An 18,585-nucleotide genomic window follows, 5' to 3' on the forward strand; every position below is an offset into this window, starting at 1 on the left:
ACTTCACCGCCACTGAACTCCATTACCGCCACCACCACTGAACTCCATTACCGCCACCACCACCACCACCATCACTAGTTCTGTTACCACCTAGAACCATGTTCATCATTATGTTATAAGTGAAGAAAAAGAAGAAGAAGAATGAGAAAGATGGAGAAGAAATAAACAAAAAATGAATGTTTCAAAATTTTTAAAATTAGTTTTCAGACAACTTTTGGCATACCAAAACCGCCCATTACACGAAGAAGTGAGAAAGCGAGGTAGTGTAGGGCGAAGTAGAAAGTGAGGTGAAGAGAATGGCGAAAGAATGAAGTAGAATCGTCAAGAATCGAGAAAGATATGAAGTCCGAAAGATGGCTCGAAGAAAAGTTGAAAACGAGAAGAAAAGTCTTATTTATTTATTTTTTTTTATTAACTTTCGGAGCTTCGATAACATGTAAAAAGAGAAAGAACGAGACATGTGAGATGTGATACGAAAACTAGACCGTGAATTGAATCCAACGACGTAAAAATGAGGCGAAACGGAATTATGACGAAGGGGATAGAAGGGCATGGTGGTTGCTGGTGGTGGTTTCCTGGTAGGAAATGGTGAGTCTGCATCTTTCTTTTGAAATTTAGGCCAAGTTTGGCAATTTGTAAAAAAGTCAAAAAGTTAAAAAGTTACTCAAAAAGTAAAAAAGTTATCACTGTTCACCAAAAGTCAAAAATTACGGTTGCACAACTCTCAATCTTAATTTTCTTCTACACACTAATTTTTACAATTTTTTAATACACATTTTTCTATAAAAAATCAAAAAGTTAACCCAAACATTCATATTTTTTTCTTTAATTTTTTAGTCTAAAAAGACAAAAAATACACTTATTTAGGACACCCCAAACAACCCCTTAAAGTCAAAATGTAATTTTTTTTAACTTTTTCCGTTTCAAATCTGACGGCAGGGGCAAAATTGATAGTAACTTAAATAGTACATAGGTACGTGTGAAAATAAGAGTAGTCTGGAGGGTCATTGAAAATCGTGACAAAGTATAGGGGTAAAAATAAAATAATCTTTTAATTTTGATTAAGTAAGAATAGATGAGAATTTTCTGATTGGTCATTTGGAGTTTCACTCCTCTCATACTTCATTTTTGGTCTTGTAATTTTTTTTTTATACCAATTTTGTCCTAATCTCTGCCAATAATTAGTCATACGAGTAGCTAATGGTGTGTTTGGTAACGTTTACGTTTTCAGTTTATATTTACAAAAATTTTATAAACTGGTTTTTGTTTATTTTTTGTTTATTTTTAAAAAAATATAAACTACAAACGCGTTTAGTAATTGACAAAATATTTAAAAAAATTTAAAAATATAAAAAGAGTAAGAAATGGCAAGTGGCGGCGGAAGACGGTGGTGGAAAGTGGTGACGGTGGGTGGTGGGTAGCTGATGGCGGGTGGGTGGTGGTGGTGGGTGGGTGGGTGACGGTGGCGGGTGGTAATGAGTGGGTGGTAGTGGTGGTGGCGGATGGTGGGTGGTGGTGGCAGGTGGGTGGAGGATGGCGGGTGGTGGTAGTGGGTGAGTGGTGGTGACGGGTAGGTAGCGGGCGGTGGTGGCGGGTGGGTGGGTGACGGTGGTGGGTGGTGGTGACGGGTAGGTGGCGGGCGGTGGTGATGGGTGGGTGGGTGATGGTGGCGGGTGGTGGGTGGTGGTAGCGGTAGGTGGGTGGTGGTGGCAGGTGGGTAGCGGATGGTGAATGGTAGCAAGTGGGTGGTGGTAGCGGTAGGTGGGTGGTGATGGCTGGTGGGTGGCGGATGGCAAGTGGAAGGTGGGTGGTGAGTGGTGGTGGCAGGCGGGTGGTGGTGACGAGCGGGTGGGTGGGTGGTGGTGGTGGCGGGTGGTGGTGATGGTGGTGATGGTGGCGGGTGGTGGTGATGGATGGGTGGGTGACGGCGGCGGGTGGCAACAAGTGGGTAGTGGTAGCGGTAGGTGGGTGGTGGTGGCAGGTGAGTGGCGGATGGCAGGTGGTGGTGGGTGGTGGCGGGTGGGTGGTGGGTGGTGATGGTGGGTGGATGGGTGACGGTGGCGGGTGGTGGGTGGTAGCAAGTGGGTGGTGGTGGCAGGTGGGTGGCGGGTGGTAGTGGTGGTGGGTGGTGATGGTAGGTGAGTGGCGGATGGCGGGTGGTGGTGGGTGGTGGCGAGTGGGTGGTGGGTGGTGATGGTGGGTGGGTGGGTGGGTGACGGTGGCTGGTGGTAGGTGGTAGCAAGTGGGTGGTGGTGGCAAGTGGGTGGCGGGTGGTAGTGGTGGTGGGTGGGTGGGTGATGGTGGTGGTAGGGCTGAGCAAGGAATCCGTGAAATCCGTAATCCGATCCAGTCCAGTCCAATCCGATAGGTTTGGATTGGTTTTTTGAATCCGTGGTTCGGTTCCGGATTGAATAATTAAAAATCCGTAGTTCACGGATTGGTTCCGGATTGAATCCCACGGTTCCGGATTGGAACCGATCCGGACCGTATACAAATAGTCTATATTTTTATTATACATCCTCCCCCATAGTATCTTTTCTTATTCTATGTAAAATCTAAACTCAAACCTAAAATCGTATAATATCTTCTTTTATTACTTTTGTTTGTTAGTTTTAAGTTTTAATTTGCAATGGTCTAAATAGTTATGGTTAAACCAGTTTTCTTATGGTTGTTTAAATTCTAGAACAGTATGTCGTTATTATAGAAAAACATGTTGCTATTATGGAACTAATATAGCGCTATGTTTATATTTTTATGAAATTCAAGTGTTATATATATATTTTTGTTATTTAATTATGTGAATCCGTGGTCCTAAACCGATCCAATCCGTATTTAAATGGATTGGTTCGGATTGGTTCCATGATTTAAACGGATTGGATTGGTTCCAATTTTTTAGGAACCGTAAATAACGGATTGGTCCTGGTTTTATCCCAATCCGGTCCAATCCGGACCATGCTCACCCCTAGGTGGTGGGTGATCAGTGGTAGCGAGTGGGTAGTGGTGGCAGGTGGGTGGTAGGTGATGGTGGTGGTGGTGGTGGTGGTGAGTGGTGGGTGGTGGTGGCGGGTGGATGGCAGGTGGCTGATGGTAACAGGTGGATGGTAGGTGGTTGGTGGTGAATGGTGGTGACAGGTGGGTGGTGAATGGATGGTGGTGACAGGTGGGTGGTGAGTGGTGGTGGCAAGTAGGTGACGGGTGGTGGTGGCGGGCGGTGAATGGTAGTGGCAGGTGGATGGCAGGTGGGTGGTGGTGGTGGTGGCGGCGAGGGGTGGGTGGGTGGGTGGTGGTGGTGGTAGTGGTGGCGAGGGGTGGGTGGGTGGGTGGTGGTGGTGGTAGTGGTGGTGGCGGCGAGGGGTGGGTGGTGGTGGCGAGCGGGTAGCAAGTGGGTGGTAGCTGGTGGTGGCGAGTGGTGGCAGGTGGGTGGTGAGTGGTGGTGGTGGGTGGTGGTGGCGGAAGACGGTGGTGGAAAATGGTGGCGGGTGGTGGCTAGTGTTGGGTGGTAAAAAAAAAAAAACTGAAAACTCAAAATGGAAACACATTTTTTGTATTTTCATTTTTTGGCCAAATTTATAAATTGAGGCCACTGATTTATAAATCAAAAATTTTACCAAACAAGTTTTTATTTGAGTTTTTAAAATTTTTGTAAATATAAACAGAAAACTGAAAACGTAAGGTGTCGTTTGGTAACACTTACGTTTTCAGTTTTCTGTTTATATTTACAAAAATTTAAAAAACTCAAATAAAAACCTGTTTGGTAAAATTTTTGATTTATAAATCAGTGGTCTCAGTTTATAAATTAGGCCAAAAAATGAAAACACAAAAAATGTGTTTCCATTTTGAGTTTTCAGTTTTTTTTTTTATCACCCAACATTAGCCACCACCCGCCACCATTTTCCACCACCGTCTTCCGCCACCACCACCCACCACCTATCCTCCACCACCACCTGCCACCACCACTCACCACCCACCTACTACCACCAGCCACCACCCGCCACCGCCACCCACTCGCCACCACCAGCCAGCCCTCGCCACCACCACCACCACCACCCACCTGTCATCCACCCTCCACCTGCCACTACCATTCACCGCCCGCCACCACCACCCGCCACTTACTTGCCACCACCACTCGCTACCCACCTGCCACCACCACCACCATCACCCACTACCCACCCGCCACCCACCTGCCACAACCACTCATTACCCACTACCACCACCACCCACTTGCTACCACTTACCACCCGCTACCCACCTGCGACCACCGCCTACCACCCACCACCACCACCCACTTGCTACCACCTACCACCCGCCACCGTTACCTACCTACCTACCACCACCACCACCACCCGTCACCTACTCGCCATCCGCCACCCACTTGCTACCACCACCCGCCGCTACCACTACCCACTCGCTACCACCCATCACTCGCCACCGTCACCCACCCACTTACCCACCCACCATCACCACCCACCCGCCACCACCCACTATCACCCGCCATCCGCCACCCACCCGCCACCGCCATCCACTCGCTACCACCCACCACCCACCACTGTCACCCACCCACCCACCCACCACCACCACCCGCCACCTACCCGCTATCCAACACCACCTGCCATCGGCCACTCACCACCCACCATCTACCCGCCACCCACCACCACCCGCCATCCGCCACCCACCACTCGCCACCACCACCACCACCACCACCACCACCCACCCACCCACCATCACCACCCACCCGCCACCACCCACTACCACCCGCCATCCACCACCCACCCGCCACCACCACCACCCACTGCTTACCACCCACCACCCGCCACCGTCACCCACCCACCCACCACCACCACCCGCCACCTACCCGCCACCCACCATCGGCCACTTACCACCCGCCACCCACCACCACCCGCCATCCACCACCCACCACCCGACACTACCACCTCCCACTCACTACCACCCACCACCCGCCACCGTCACCCACCCACCAACCACCATCACCCACTCGCCACCACCACCACCACCAGCTACCCACCACCCACCGTCACCACTTTCCACCACCGTCTTCCGCCGTCACTTGCCGCCACTTGTCATTTCTCACTCTTTTTTATATTTTTAAAATTTTTTAAACATTTTGTCAATTACCAAACGCATTTGTAGTTTATGTTTTCTTAAAAATAAACAAAAAATAAACAAAAACCAGTTTATAAAATTTTTGTAAATATAAACTGAAAACGTAAACGTTACCAAACACACCCTAAGTGTTACCAAACGGCACCTTAGTAATTAGCCAAATATTTTATTTTTTTTTTCCCAATAGCCTGTAAGGAAAATTGGCCATCTTTTTAACAATTAAAGTTAAAAAGTTTTTTTTTTTTTTTGACTTATTAACTTTTTTTGGGGTCACATTATTTTTTATTTTTTCTCTTACTTATTTTTTTTCTTTTTTTTTTTAAATAAAAAAGTTATTTTCTTTATTTTTTTTAAATAAAAAAAAAAGCAAAAAAGCGAATTTTTTACCAAACAATTTGTTCATCATCAGATATCCTCCTTCGTCAGTCTCTCTCTCTCTCTCTCTATCTCTCTCCCCAGACAGAGGGACAGTGCTCCGCGAGGAGGGAGGAGGGTTGTGTTAACTTAGAGGAAAGACAGACTATTGATTGATTTGGGCGTGGGTTTGGTAGGGGTTTAGGGTTGACTTAGTGAATTAGTAGTGGTAGTAGTAGTAGAGACTAGAGATGGAGATGGAGTTGGAGGTGAGAGTAGTTGCAGGGATTGAGAGCTGCTTCGTCTCTCTCCCGCTGCTTCTCCTTCAAACCCTACAGCAAACTCGCTCCTCAGGGTCTCTCCCCCACTTTCTCGCACTCGAGCTTCGCTCTCCCAACCAACATCTCTGGCATGTTGCCTGGTCTGGCTCTGCTTCTTCTTCCTCCTCAATTGAGGTACCTACCTACCTCTATATCTTATTCCTCAATTTAAACTTCATTTTGATTGTTTTTTTGGTCTTTGTTATTATTTATGTAGTTTGTTTTCAAATACTACGTCTTTTCTGAATTTCAAATTTTTTACTTGTGGGGTTTTTTCCCCAAGTATCTTTACAAGTAAATACATTAGCTTTGCTACTATCTTTTGTTTTGTTTGATATACAATTGAGTTTCAATGTCGTCAACTGAATATCTTCAGGTTTTGATTTGCTAGTTTTGTGCTCCTACTAGGTCCCAAAAAAAAAAAAACTATTTGCCTTTACTTTCAGTTTCAGAAACTAGTTTTCCTTTTTAGAAAATTCTGATGATGGAGTCAGTCATGAGTTTTGAATGAAACACAGGTATCGGATGACAAAGCAATTACATAATTTAGGGATTTTATTATTCTTTTTCTTTATATTTCATTTTCTAGTTTTATTTCTAGTTTATTTATTTATTTATTAAATTACTTCTTCTTCTTATTTTGCTTCTAAACCATTTTGGTATCAGACCCAGGTTGAGTTCATCACACTGCCATTTTTTAGTTGTTTCTTTAACTTCAATTTTTGCAAAACATGGAAAACTGTCTAGAATAATTTTTGTCAAAATGTGCATGAAACACATGTATTGCGTGTGCATCTTCTTCAACTATCATATAAGACAATCAAGATGGAAACACTCAGTTTGTTTATGAAAGAAAATGTACTGCATTGTTTTCACTAGGTTTCATACAATGATGTTTCTCGGTTTCTATATTGGTAAGAGCTCTTATAAGTAAATTTTCTCATTTATTTTATTTTCTTTAAATGCGAATGTAGATTGCTCAACAATATGCAGAATGCATTTGTCTGCCAGATCATACTACTGTTCAAGTGCGAGCTGTTGCTAATCTTCCTAAAGCTACTCTGGTCACGATAGAACCCCACACCGAAGATGATTGGGAAGTTTTGGAGCTTAATTCGGAGCATGCAGAGGCAGCTATTCTAAATCAGGTGAAAAATGGCTAAGATTTGTTGATTTGGGGTTTGAGTAGATAAGTTAGAGGTCATAGGCTTTGGGCTTTTGAAGGGGTTTAAAAAGTTTGGTTTTTAAAGTAGTTGGTCATGGAGCTTTCAGATTTAACAGTTGCAGGAAATTCTGTAAAGAAAGAATTTTAGGGAGTGGGTGTTAGATTAAATGTTAAAAGGTAGGAGAAGGGGCTTACTAGGCTAGGGTTTGGTAATGAGCCTGGGGCTCTTTGATGGTTGTAAATAGTGAATCCATAAACAGGAATGTTGCTGTTAAAGAAAGCAGTTGAAGAAGAAGGATTGATGTAATCGAACAAGAAAGAGGTCAAGTCTGGAATTTTGTATAGACCATATTTTGGGTTTTGGCTAATGAAGTTTATGGTGAGTTTGAGTCCGAATTTTGTGTCTCATATAAGTTGGCTGTTTGCTAGTTTTTTAAATATATGTTTTATTAGGTCTTATGAGTTGGGGTTATTTTGGTGAGTTCCATATTTAGACAAGGCTGTAGGTTTGGTCTACAGGTAGTGTTTGTAACGCCTCAACCCCTTCACACGTCATCGATATTGTCCGCTTTGGGCCATACCCGCACGGATTTGTTCTTTCCAGGGGGTCACCCATCCCAGAACTGCTCTAGCCTAAGCACGCTTAACTAGGGAGTTCTGTTAGGGATTTCACCACCTGGAAAAAGGCCTCAATGCTATATAAGGGTTTAGGTTTTTACTTTTATAGCTTAGGAACTCTCCCTCCATTCCCGATGTGGGACACCGGGACCTTACAATCACTTCCCTTTAGGGCTGCACGTCCCTGTGCAATAGCCTGCCAGCTCACAAGCCCGCCCACATGCATCGAGAGACGCCAGGGGCCCACACTCGGTACTCCAGAGAGTCGGCTCTGATACCATTTGTAACGCCCCAGCCCTTCACACGTCATCGATATTGTCCGCTTTGTGCTTACGCCCGCACGGATTTTATTCTTTTCAGTGGGTCACCCATCCTAGAATTGCTCCAGCCTAAGCACGCTTAACTGGAGAGTTCTACTAAGGATTTCACCACCCGGGAAAAGGCCTCAATGCTATATAAGGGTCCAGGTTTTTACTTTTATAACCTAGGAATTCCTTTTCCATTCCCGATGTGGGATACCGGGACCTTACAATATACTGTCACGTCCCAAAATTTGGACAATTAAATATTAAATTAGGATTAAACCCTAATTAATATTCCATCATCCAAATCCTAGGGGTGAAACAAAAAAACTAAGGTAGCGTTTGGTAGAGTTTTGTAAATGTGATTTGAGAGTATGGGTTGTATTTTGAGTTTGTGTGTTGTGGAGTTATGATTTGAGTGTAGAAAATTTGTTTGGTAAAGAGTTTTGAAAATAGTTTTGGAAAAGAGGTTTGATTTGAGTGGGGAATTATTGATGTGACATTTGATATGTGATACAAAAATTTACAACTCATAACTAAACATACAATTCAAAATTATTTTAAAGCACATAAAAAATTAAAAAAATTTCAGAAAATATTTTTTCCGATTATATAAATCAATTGCAAAAAAAAAAAAAAAAAAAAAAAAAATTACTGTTCCGGACAGCCGGCCGGTCAACCGGCCGGACGACCGGCCGGACGTCCCCTTAGCAAAAATTTTGAAAAAAAAAACAGAGCAAAAGAGCGGCTGAGACAGATTTGGTACAGAGCTCTCAGCAGAGCTTTTGAAACGTGATTACAAAATCCTAAACAAACATTATACTGAAACACAGGTGTAGAATCACGTTTCAAAAGCACAACCAAACACAGCCTAAATGTTCTTGTCACCATAAGGTTTAAGTAAATTCAATGCTTAAAAAAAACGAGGGATATAAAAAAAATAATAATAATAAACGCCAACCAAACTATCCATCATAGATTTATAACTATCCAACACCTCCAACATTAAAGTAACAGCAACTAGTCAAAATAACTTAAATAATGTAAAGTTGAAAAATAACCCTCATTGTCAAATTGTCAAAATACTAAGGTAAAAAAAAAAAAAAAAAAATTAAATAAACTAATATCAATCCTAAACTCCAAAAAAATAAAAGAAGTCTGAAAGACATGTCCTACGAGCATAGTTATTTCTCGTCACCACTGTAGCCCTAACTAATCTTGCAAAGGAAGTTCGGCTGTGTTCAAACAGAACGCACCTGAGTTGCCAAAAGACAAAACGGATCAATATATAAGTATACTAATATGAGTATAAGATTTGATACCCACGTGTCTACCAGATACAAACAAAAGTACATTTAATTATTGTTACGGGACAAGACAAGTAGTTCCATCCGCACCGAAACGAATAGATAATTTCCCGAGATACGGTGACATTTAGTTTATTGCCCGTACAACTAAATATAAATTGAGTATAAAATAAATGAAATAAAAATAAAAATATGGTGGGTCAGCCCTGCATAAAAAGTTAAAAAAAAAAGTAAAGTTAGTATAATTTAATCATAAGTCAATTACTAAAGAAGTATAAAAACGCCCTGTTTCATGTTTAAATAATTCGAATTGACCAAAACTCAAAGAACAAAAGTTGTACAAAATCGAATTTACTAAAAGGGACGTGGACGAATTTAGTAGAAACTGAACAGGTTGGGAGAAAAACTTAATAGAAGAATATAGACGAAATTCGATCAAAAAATCTGGAACTAAAAACTGAAAGAAACTGCCTTAAGATGATTTTTTTGAGAAAAGTTCAAAACACGAAAAGTGTTTAGAATAATGTTTTACTTCAGTTTATGCGAAATAAAAATGAGCTCGTTTCGTGGGTTAAAACAGCATTTAAAATTTGCATTGCTAAAATGAATAAAAACTATTGTAAACAAGATCAACCGATTACAGATTCTAATTGATCTTTTTAGCACAAAGTTAAAATACAAAAATTGTCAAGAATTACATATACACGCCTCTGCCCAAATTTCATAACTTATCAAGGTGGTTTACTATTTTTTGAGATGTATAAATCAAAGCAATTCAACCTATACCAAGAAGTTCATATTTAATTCTTTGTACCTTAATTCCACCACTTGGGCCCTTTACTTCCGGCCTACACATATATCCCATGTGCCTCCCGTATATTTGACACTACTCCAAAGCTAAATTTGTCCCGGGGATATCGCCCCGAGTTTGACCCACACTCCCCGTATGGTTAGCATATACGTACGCGCGTAAATCAAAGTACTCGTCTACTCATGAAAAAGATGCAACAATATATATATACAAAATCTCTCATCTACTCATGAGAACAAACATAACAATGTTAAGCTTAAGGCATTTAAATAAATCTCATAATCTACACTTTTTTTTATACACTCTTTCTCACCAATACTCAAATAAATCCATGGAGTCATGGTGAAGTATAAGAAATTTATCTATGGATTCTAAGTTTATTTTAATTTTATATATCCATGAGTGTGATTACAATCATAAAATAAATATATATAAAAATCATAAACCTGACATACACAACTAATTAAAATAATTAAAATCAATCTATCATCTTTATATAAATACAAAATCAAACCAATATCAAATAAATATAAATAAATAAAAACAACAAATTAAATATAAATTAAGGGAAGTGGGTTTTGTACTCACTATATTTTTTTGAAGATCAAAGAATCACTTAAACAATTAATTGAGCCACCAAAACCCTAATCGTTTTTTCTCCTTTTCTCCTCTGCCGTCCCTGTCTCTCTCTCTGTCGACTTGTTGCTGTGAGCCCTTATTTATTTATTTTATTTATTTATTTATTTTTTTTCAATCCCTCTTTGTGGCTGCTTCTCCTCTTGGAACTTCACTTTTGTGTTTAAACCCAGGTATAGTACATTATATCTAATTTACTATTATATTTATATTATACAAATATAACATACATAAATATGATATATATTTTATCAATATATAAAATATATTGTTTTTTTATATATAAAATATAATAATATATAAATATTCAAATTAATTATATATAATTAACTATCACATTAAATTAATTAAACAACATATTAAATTAACTAAATATCACATTAAATTCTCATGTAACCAAACAATTAATGAAGTCCAAAAATAAAATAAGGTAATAATAATAATAATCAATCATGACTTAAGAAAATTAGGGTCGCTACAGTGTTTTGTCAAGTTATATTTTTCAGTCTTACATTATGTTGGGTTTAGATTATTTGGACTATTCAAATAATGATATTTCCTATTTTTGGAGTTATGATCTTAGTACAAGTGATGCAGAATGATTAGGGACAACAGCAATAGTGGGTTTTTGGGGTTGGTTTTAATTGGATTTATAGCTGAAATTGCAATAAGGTGGCTTTTTCTACATGGACAACACCTTGAGATGTTATCTTCTTACTGGATGCTAATTTGGGGAGGGGTAAAGTTTGATGGAATGGTGCTTTATGCTCATGTGGGCAGCAAGGAATTGTGCTTACCTCCTATTGTTGCATTGTACAAGAGATTTGGGGATTGGTATTCCCATTGTTTGAAGTTGAATGGGTGATGCTCATGATAGTTAGGAAGCTATTTACTTGTTGGAGCGGGGGAAGAGGTAAACTAGAGGAAAAGATAGGAGGGCTTGGGAGGCTGCTCTTTATATTTGACATGGTGCTTTTGGAGATATGGGAACATGAATATTTTGAAGGCTTGGAGTGTTTTATTCATTGTTTGAGAGAAATGTCAGTTGTCTCATAGTATTTTTGGCTTAGAATTGCTTTTCCTTTCTCTTTGCATTCTTTTGTTGATTTTTTGGGGGTCCGGTATTTCCCTGTAAACACATATATGGGACATGTTAGAATTTACCACTCACCTACTACCTCCACTATCTTTCTCCACACCTACCACCTCCACTATCACACACTCCACTACCATCCACCTCCACTATCACACACTCCACTACCATCTTCTCCTCTATATATAGGAATTGTAATATACAGAATATGAACAATCAATCAGATATCAATCAATAATACATATATTTTTACATGGTATCAGAGCAAGGTTAAAGATCTTGGTGTTCTTCGCCTTCCGGCGGGCGGCAACCTTGCCTTGACCGCCCGCCGGATCTCAACCAATTCAAACCTCTCTCTTCCTCTGTGTCTCTGGCAGATCAGTTGAATTCTTTAAAATCACCACCTTCTGAGTTCAACAAATCTTCCATTAATGGCTGCTTCCGAACCTATTATGAGGCTTCTCTTCATCTTCTCTATCCTCTTCATCCTCCTCACACCTTCTCATTCAATTCCTCTGCACAATCTGTATCTTAAAAGGCAAGCTTCAATCCTTGTTTCTCTCAAACAATCATTTGAACCTCCAATCTCTTGTCTGAATACCTGGAAGCCCTTGCTACTTCAACACCGGAGTGATGGCACAGGTTCAAGTTCAGCCTCAAGCTGTGAATGCTGCTGGAAACCAGTTCGTGACGACTCACCCCGGAATCATGAGACACCGGCCTCAACCATGGTGAACCCATGACTGAGGATTAGTGGAGAGGGACGCCGGTGATGGAGTCCTGTCAGACTGCCGGTCGTCTACGGCGTCAGTTTTCTTGTGCCTCGCTGGGCTTTTCAGTCGACGCCACTGGTGGTGCAGAAAACCAAGTGGGTGATTTTGGACTTCGGCTGGCCCCACTCTTTGATGGCCTTGGTTGCAGCCACTTTGCCTAGTTTTGGTACTTCAACAACCACCATGTCTTGGCTAGCATCTAGTGAAGGTGCCATATAGGCACACACATTTGGGTTTTCTTTTAAAATTTCCTGTCAAATACATATACCTCTTCTTAATCATGGACTTGTCACACATGCGCTGAAACTTCTCTTTCAACTCCGTTTTATGCTCGCTGTGAATAATGCGGAAGTAGTAATCTGGGTACGTGCTCTGATCAACGCAGTTGGGCAGAGTCCCCGTCCCGATCGGCATCACCATCACGGGTCCCTCGGCCCTCTGTGCCCTCCTCACTTCCTCCACTGTCACCATCTTCGCCGGAGAAAGAAATTCACAGGGGGCGAAGAGACACCGTGTGCGGTGGTGGTGGTGGTGGTTATGAGGTGGTGGGTCAGAGACCACAAAGCTACAGAGGAGGCAGAGTAGAAGATAAGTATTGTCTGAGAGAGCTTGTTGAGTTGGTAATCAGCTGCAAATTTGTCTTCTATCACGTGGGGTGACGATGGGATTTGTGAATTAATTGAAGTGGTTTGAGCTGGAATGCATATCTTCAGAAAAGGAATGTGTCGGCAAACTCCACCATCCACAATATATTATCATCACTATTTCCTAACCCACATGGATTTGTTCCTATCTTTTCTTACAACTCATCATTCATCCCACTAGAGTATATAGAATATATATATATATATATATTAAAAAAAAAACAAAAAAAAACAAAAAAAAAAAAAAAACCAAACCGATCTTTCTCAAATCACTCTTCCAAAAATATTGTCTTTTATCTATTTTATTTTATTTTATTTTATTTTTCTTTTTCTTATTCTACAACACAACACCACCAATATCACACCACAAACATTCCACTTTCCTTATTTCTCTCATTTTTTGTTTTGATTTCAACTTTATTCTTATTATTTCTTTCTTTATTTTTCTTTCACATTATTTTTACTTTTTTTCACATTCCATTCCTACCATATAACTTTGCACACCAAACCATATTTTATTCATCTCAGGGATCAACCCCGATCACATTTTTATAAATAAAAAAAAAATAAAAAAAAACAAAAAAAAAAAACAAAAACAAAAACAAAAAAAAAAACAAAATACAAACAAACAACCACATTCACAGGTGGTATTTTTCTTCTCTACTCTGCCGCCGGTCTTTTCTTCTTGCCTCCGTCTTGGGCGGCCCTTGCCGGTGTTGCCTCCGTGTTTCCCACTCCACTGGGCATGATCACTACTCCCTGCTCCTCCACTGCAGCATATGGCGGCCCTCCAAATCGGAACATCACGGTGGCCTTCCGCTTCAGCTCCTTATTTTCCGCCTTCAGCACACTTATCTCTGCTCGCGCATCCTTATACATGCGCTGGAGCAGAGCCAGTTGGCCGTTTAAATGCTGCACCTCATTTGTTCTACTTTGCAGCCGGTGCGACAAGTTTGTGACTGCCGTCATCGTCTCCACACAGGACTTCAAAGTATACTGATTGGCTTCAATGTCAGTTTGCACTGCCATTTTTTGCTCCACCGACCGCATAGGAAAGTTCAACGGAGCAAACCCTGGGGCGCTTGGTTGAGGTTCACTGGCCCCCGCACCAGTTATCTCTCTTGTTGACTCGTTAAGGTCTGGAAAGAGAGTGAGCAGACCACGGGAAGACGAAGCCATTTTCTGGGCAACAGAGTGTTACAGAATATCTCTCGCAACAGAGTTTTTCAGACTCTCTCTCTCAGCACAACGAAGTTTTTTTTTCAGAGGTTTTTTCGCAGCTTTTCTCTGCCTCAGCCTCAGCCTCCGTCTTATAGCCGAGGCAGCCACGCGCATCGCGCGCCTCTTGCCACCAGCCGACAAACGGGCACGCAAGCCAAGGCACCCACGTGCCTCGCCATCATGTCCGGCACACCTTTTGATGAATTGGACACGCCTTTTGATGGCACGCCTTTTTATGGATTGGGCACGCCTTTTGATGGCACGCCTTTTGAAAAATTGGGCGCACCTTTTGAGGATGCGATTTTTTAAGGGGTCCGACAAGACTCTGTAAACTGTCCCGACATTGATTCCGGTTAGCTCCTTTATGGGTCCGACAAGACTCTGTAAACTGTCCCGACATTGATTCCGGTTAGTTTCTACAAGGGTCCGACAAGACTCTGTAAACTGTCCCGACATAGATTCCGGTTAGTTTCTACAAGGGTCCGACAAGACTCTGTAAACTGTCCCGACATTGATTCCGGTTAGTTTCTACAAGGGTCCGACAAGACTCTGTAAACTGTCCCGACATTGATTCCGGTTAGTTTCTACAAGGGTCCAGCAAGACTCCGTAAACTGTCACAACAACTGTCACAACATTGTCTGCTACAACGGTCCGACATGACCCCATAAACTGTCTTCTACATCGGTCTGACACCACCATACAGTGTCCTCTACCACGTTATGGCACCACCTTTCAGTGTCTTCATCAACGGTCTGACACGACCATGCAGTGTCTCCTATCTTTTTTTATTTTTATGTATTTTCTTGTTTTGTTCCTCTCTTCAAACTCAAGTTGGTTAGTTTCTATCCTCCTTGAGTTTGCGGGGGGCTGTTAGAATTTACCACTCACCTACTACCTCCACTATCTTTCTCCACACCTACCACCTCCACTATCACACACTCCACTACCATCTTCTCCTCTATATATAGGAATTGTAATATACAGAATATGAACAATCAATCAGATATCAATCAATAATACATATATTTTTACAGGACATTTATATGAAACGGATTTTTGTATACGTCACTTTGTGCCCTTAATTTTTGGTGATATCTCTAATAAAAATGCTACCTGGAAAAAATTGAGCTTTCACATGTTCTGTTAACTGCTGTTTGAGTTATTTAAAATTGTTACAATTTATAATATGCTACCTTTTTTTTTTTTTTGGTACCTTTCTCTCTCTCTCCTAGAAACTTATATTTTTTTTTTAGCCATGCTGTTGAATTTTTTTTTTGTACCTTTCTCTCTCCCCTTGAAACTTATATGTTTTTTTTAGCCATGCTGTTGAAAGTACTGGAGAGTTGTCCCCTTAATTAAACATTGATATAAATTTTTTTGTAAACTTTTTACTGATAGGCAACTGTTACAACATGCAGGTTGGGATTGTTCATGAATCTATGAGATTTCCTTTGTGGTTGCATGGTCGAACTATCATTGTGTTTTTTGTAGCTTCTACCCTTCCTAAGAATCCAGTAGGTAAGAAGATACCTACCACTTGCATGTTATTTATATGCTCGTACTTGCTATGTAGTTATGCTTAAGCTGATAGACCTGGTCATGTGTTGGATGATTGTCACTTTCCTCATACATGAAGCAACACGTGATTCTACTTTATTTTGTTTGTAAATGGCACAACCTGATGGTCATGTTTATCATCTTTTGAATAATTTAAAATCAGAGTGCAAGTGATGGTGCATGACTTGGAATGAGGTCTGGAGCACTACGAACCCTATGTTATGTGAGCTTCTGCCAAGGGTTGGCTCTTATGAAATACATCTCTTCTTTAGATCCCACATCCTGTAACAAAAATCTTCATTTCCATCGCTCACAAAAATACATGGAGCACTTTATCTTTAAGCTTCGATATCTGCTGCTTGGATACATGTGCAAAAGATTTGCAGCAAAACACTCCTAGGCTGGAGTAACAAACATCCTTGCCGGACCAAACCCTTTCTGGTTTCTCAAAATTTAGGGAGTTGATGGTGATCCATTGATTAGGTAACAGGTAGTGTGAACAACTTTACCCCAAAATGGTTTGGGCAATTTAGTCATTTTGAGCATGCGTTTAACTTTCTACATAATGGTATGGTTCATCCTTTCTACAACATCATTGTGCTGTGGGGGTGCTAGAAACATTCTTCTCATGACGGATACCATGATTAGTATACTTGTTAAAATCCACCTACTCTCCACCTACTTCACCCACTTAAACCTACTCCACTAAACCTAACCCACTACACCACTACCACCTCCACTTCACCTACTCCTTACCTACTACACACTCACCCTCTTCTATATATAGGAATCATGAATCATTGTAATAGATATCAATATGTATCAATAATACAATCATTTCTCTTTATACATTAAATTTCTACATGGTATCAGAGCAAGGTTAACAACCTAGTCATTCTGCTTCACCGGCGGGCGGCAGTCTCGCCTTGGCCGCCCGCCGGACCTCAACACATACGTCCTCTCCTTTCACCTTGGTCTCACCTTTCCGATGCTCTAGTCTATACCATTGAGGTGCCAAAGGGCTATCTGGTGGAACCCTTGTAGGCACTTCATTCATGTCGAAAGTCACTTTCGCTATAATATCATCACCACCTTCATCGGCGTCATCCAAGTCAGCAACGGCAGCTTCGAAATTGTCCTCTTCACAATCATCCCTCTCTACTACCCTTTACTGGGTACACTCTGGGCACAGTACCATGCCTGACCGGTTCAGGCCCTTGACCAAGGAAGCCCCAAGCCCACTTGTTAGGTGGCCTTGGTTCATAGCTCTTGCTTTCCTTTTGTATGCCTGGAGAACAGTCTTGTGGGAGTTGTCCAACTGGAAAAAGGTTTTATCAACCATTACCCAGTTCGTGGGATACCTCTTAAAACTTGCACTGGCCCTTATTTTCCATTTCATTGGTGATCCAGTAACTTCTCTGATCAGAGGAATAGAAACTACACTTTACACCATTCGAGCTTTCTACTCAGCAGTGATAGCATATACTCCTATTCCAGAGCTGACTCTGATCATCGTGCTGGTATCTTCCGTAATTGCCATTGCTGAAGCTTCTGTTCCAGACTCTGTAGACAGCCAACCATACCTTCTTACAGTAGCTGGCTTAATCGGTTTTGCAGCCGTGAGAGACTTCATCTCCGAGCTGTCCTTCTGGACGCTCCTATTGGGATTGTTTGGTTTTGCTCGGTTTGTTAAGAAGAGGGATTATGTTTCTCCTGTGACAGCTACTCCGAATCCAGATGTTCTCATCTGTACACTGATGTTTTCCATCGCTGAAACAAAGTTTGGGACGTAGATTTTGCTGTACCACTTGGCATATACCACTCCACTTCCTTTTCCTCTCATCTTCTCCGATGCTCAGATTCTCCAACCCATATTTTTTCCTTTTTTCTTTCCACACACTCCTGTTCCCCACTCAACTTTCTTTTTCTTTTTTTTATTTTATTATTTTACTCCATCTTTTGAAAAGAAAACGAAACACATTGATTTTTTTTCTTATATATATATATATATATATATTTCTTTTTCTTCTTTCCACCGCTCAACTTTTCCTTGAACCTCAACTTTTTATCTTTTCTTTTAAAAAAAAAATATATATATATATATATATATTCATTCCCTCTCATTTTTTCTGCTGAGTCTTGTAGCTTCCAGCCATTCGGATTTGCACAATACACCCATATTTTATTCATCTCAGGGATTAACCCCGATCACAATTTTACACATACACACAAAAAAAAAAAAAAAAAAAAACAAAACAAAACAAAACAAAACAAAACAAACAAACACCCACCCACAGTGGGATTTTTCTTCTCTACTCTGCCGCCGGTCTTTTCTTCTTGCCTCCGTCCTGGGCGGCCCTTGACGGTGTTGCCTCCGTGTTTCCCACTCCACTGGGCACGATCACTCCACCCTGCTCCTCCACTACAGCATATGGCGGACCTCCAAATCGGAACATAACGGTGGCCTTCCGCTTCAGCTCCTTATTTTCTGCCTTTAGCACACTTATCTCTGCTCGCGCATCTTTATACATGCGTTGGAGCAGAGCCAGTTGGGCGTTTAACTGCTGCACCTCATTTGTCCTACTCTGCAGCCGGTGCGACAAGTTTGTGACCGCAGTCATAGTTTCAACACAGGACTTCAATGTATACTGATTAGCTTCAA

General features: G+C 41.3%; 2 protein-coding genes across 2 annotated transcripts in view; both read left to right on the plus strand.

The window, feature by feature from the left end:
• The first annotated feature begins 5,497 nt into the window (after window positions 1-5,497).
• LOC114295151 (peroxisomal ATPase PEX1) overlaps window positions 5,498-18,585 on the plus strand; it is a 33,698-nt gene continuing 20,610 nt past the window's right edge. The window contains exons 1-3 of the mRNA XM_082885995.1: window positions 5,498-5,930; window positions 6,770-6,943; window positions 15,785-15,884. Coding sequence (XP_082742121.1) covers window positions 5,727-5,930; window positions 6,770-6,943; window positions 15,785-15,884 — 478 coding nt within the window. The 5' untranslated portion in view covers window positions 5,498-5,726. The remainder of the gene's footprint in view (window positions 5,931-6,769; window positions 6,944-15,784; window positions 15,885-18,585) is intronic.
• On the plus strand, window positions 16,848-17,868 carry LOC145798452 (uncharacterized). The gene has a single exon (XM_082885996.1). It carries the CDS (start codon window positions 16,979-16,981, stop codon window positions 17,714-17,716), a length of 738 nt encoding a protein of 245 aa, XP_082742122.1. The 5' UTR covers window positions 16,848-16,978; the 3' UTR covers window positions 17,717-17,868.

Source organism: Camellia sinensis, chromosome 9 (genome assembly GCF_055761805.1).
Source record: "Camellia sinensis isolate YWXY chromosome 9, ASM5576180v1, whole genome shotgun sequence".
In the NCBI taxonomy this organism is placed as follows: domain Eukaryota; kingdom Viridiplantae; phylum Streptophyta; class Magnoliopsida; order Ericales; family Theaceae; genus Camellia; species Camellia sinensis.

Excerpts from the sequence above, each read along its gene's own strand:
- LOC145798452 (XM_082885996.1), top strand. The coding sequence starts at position 16,979 with ATGTCGAAAGTCACTTTCGCTATAATATCATCACCACCTTCATCGGCG.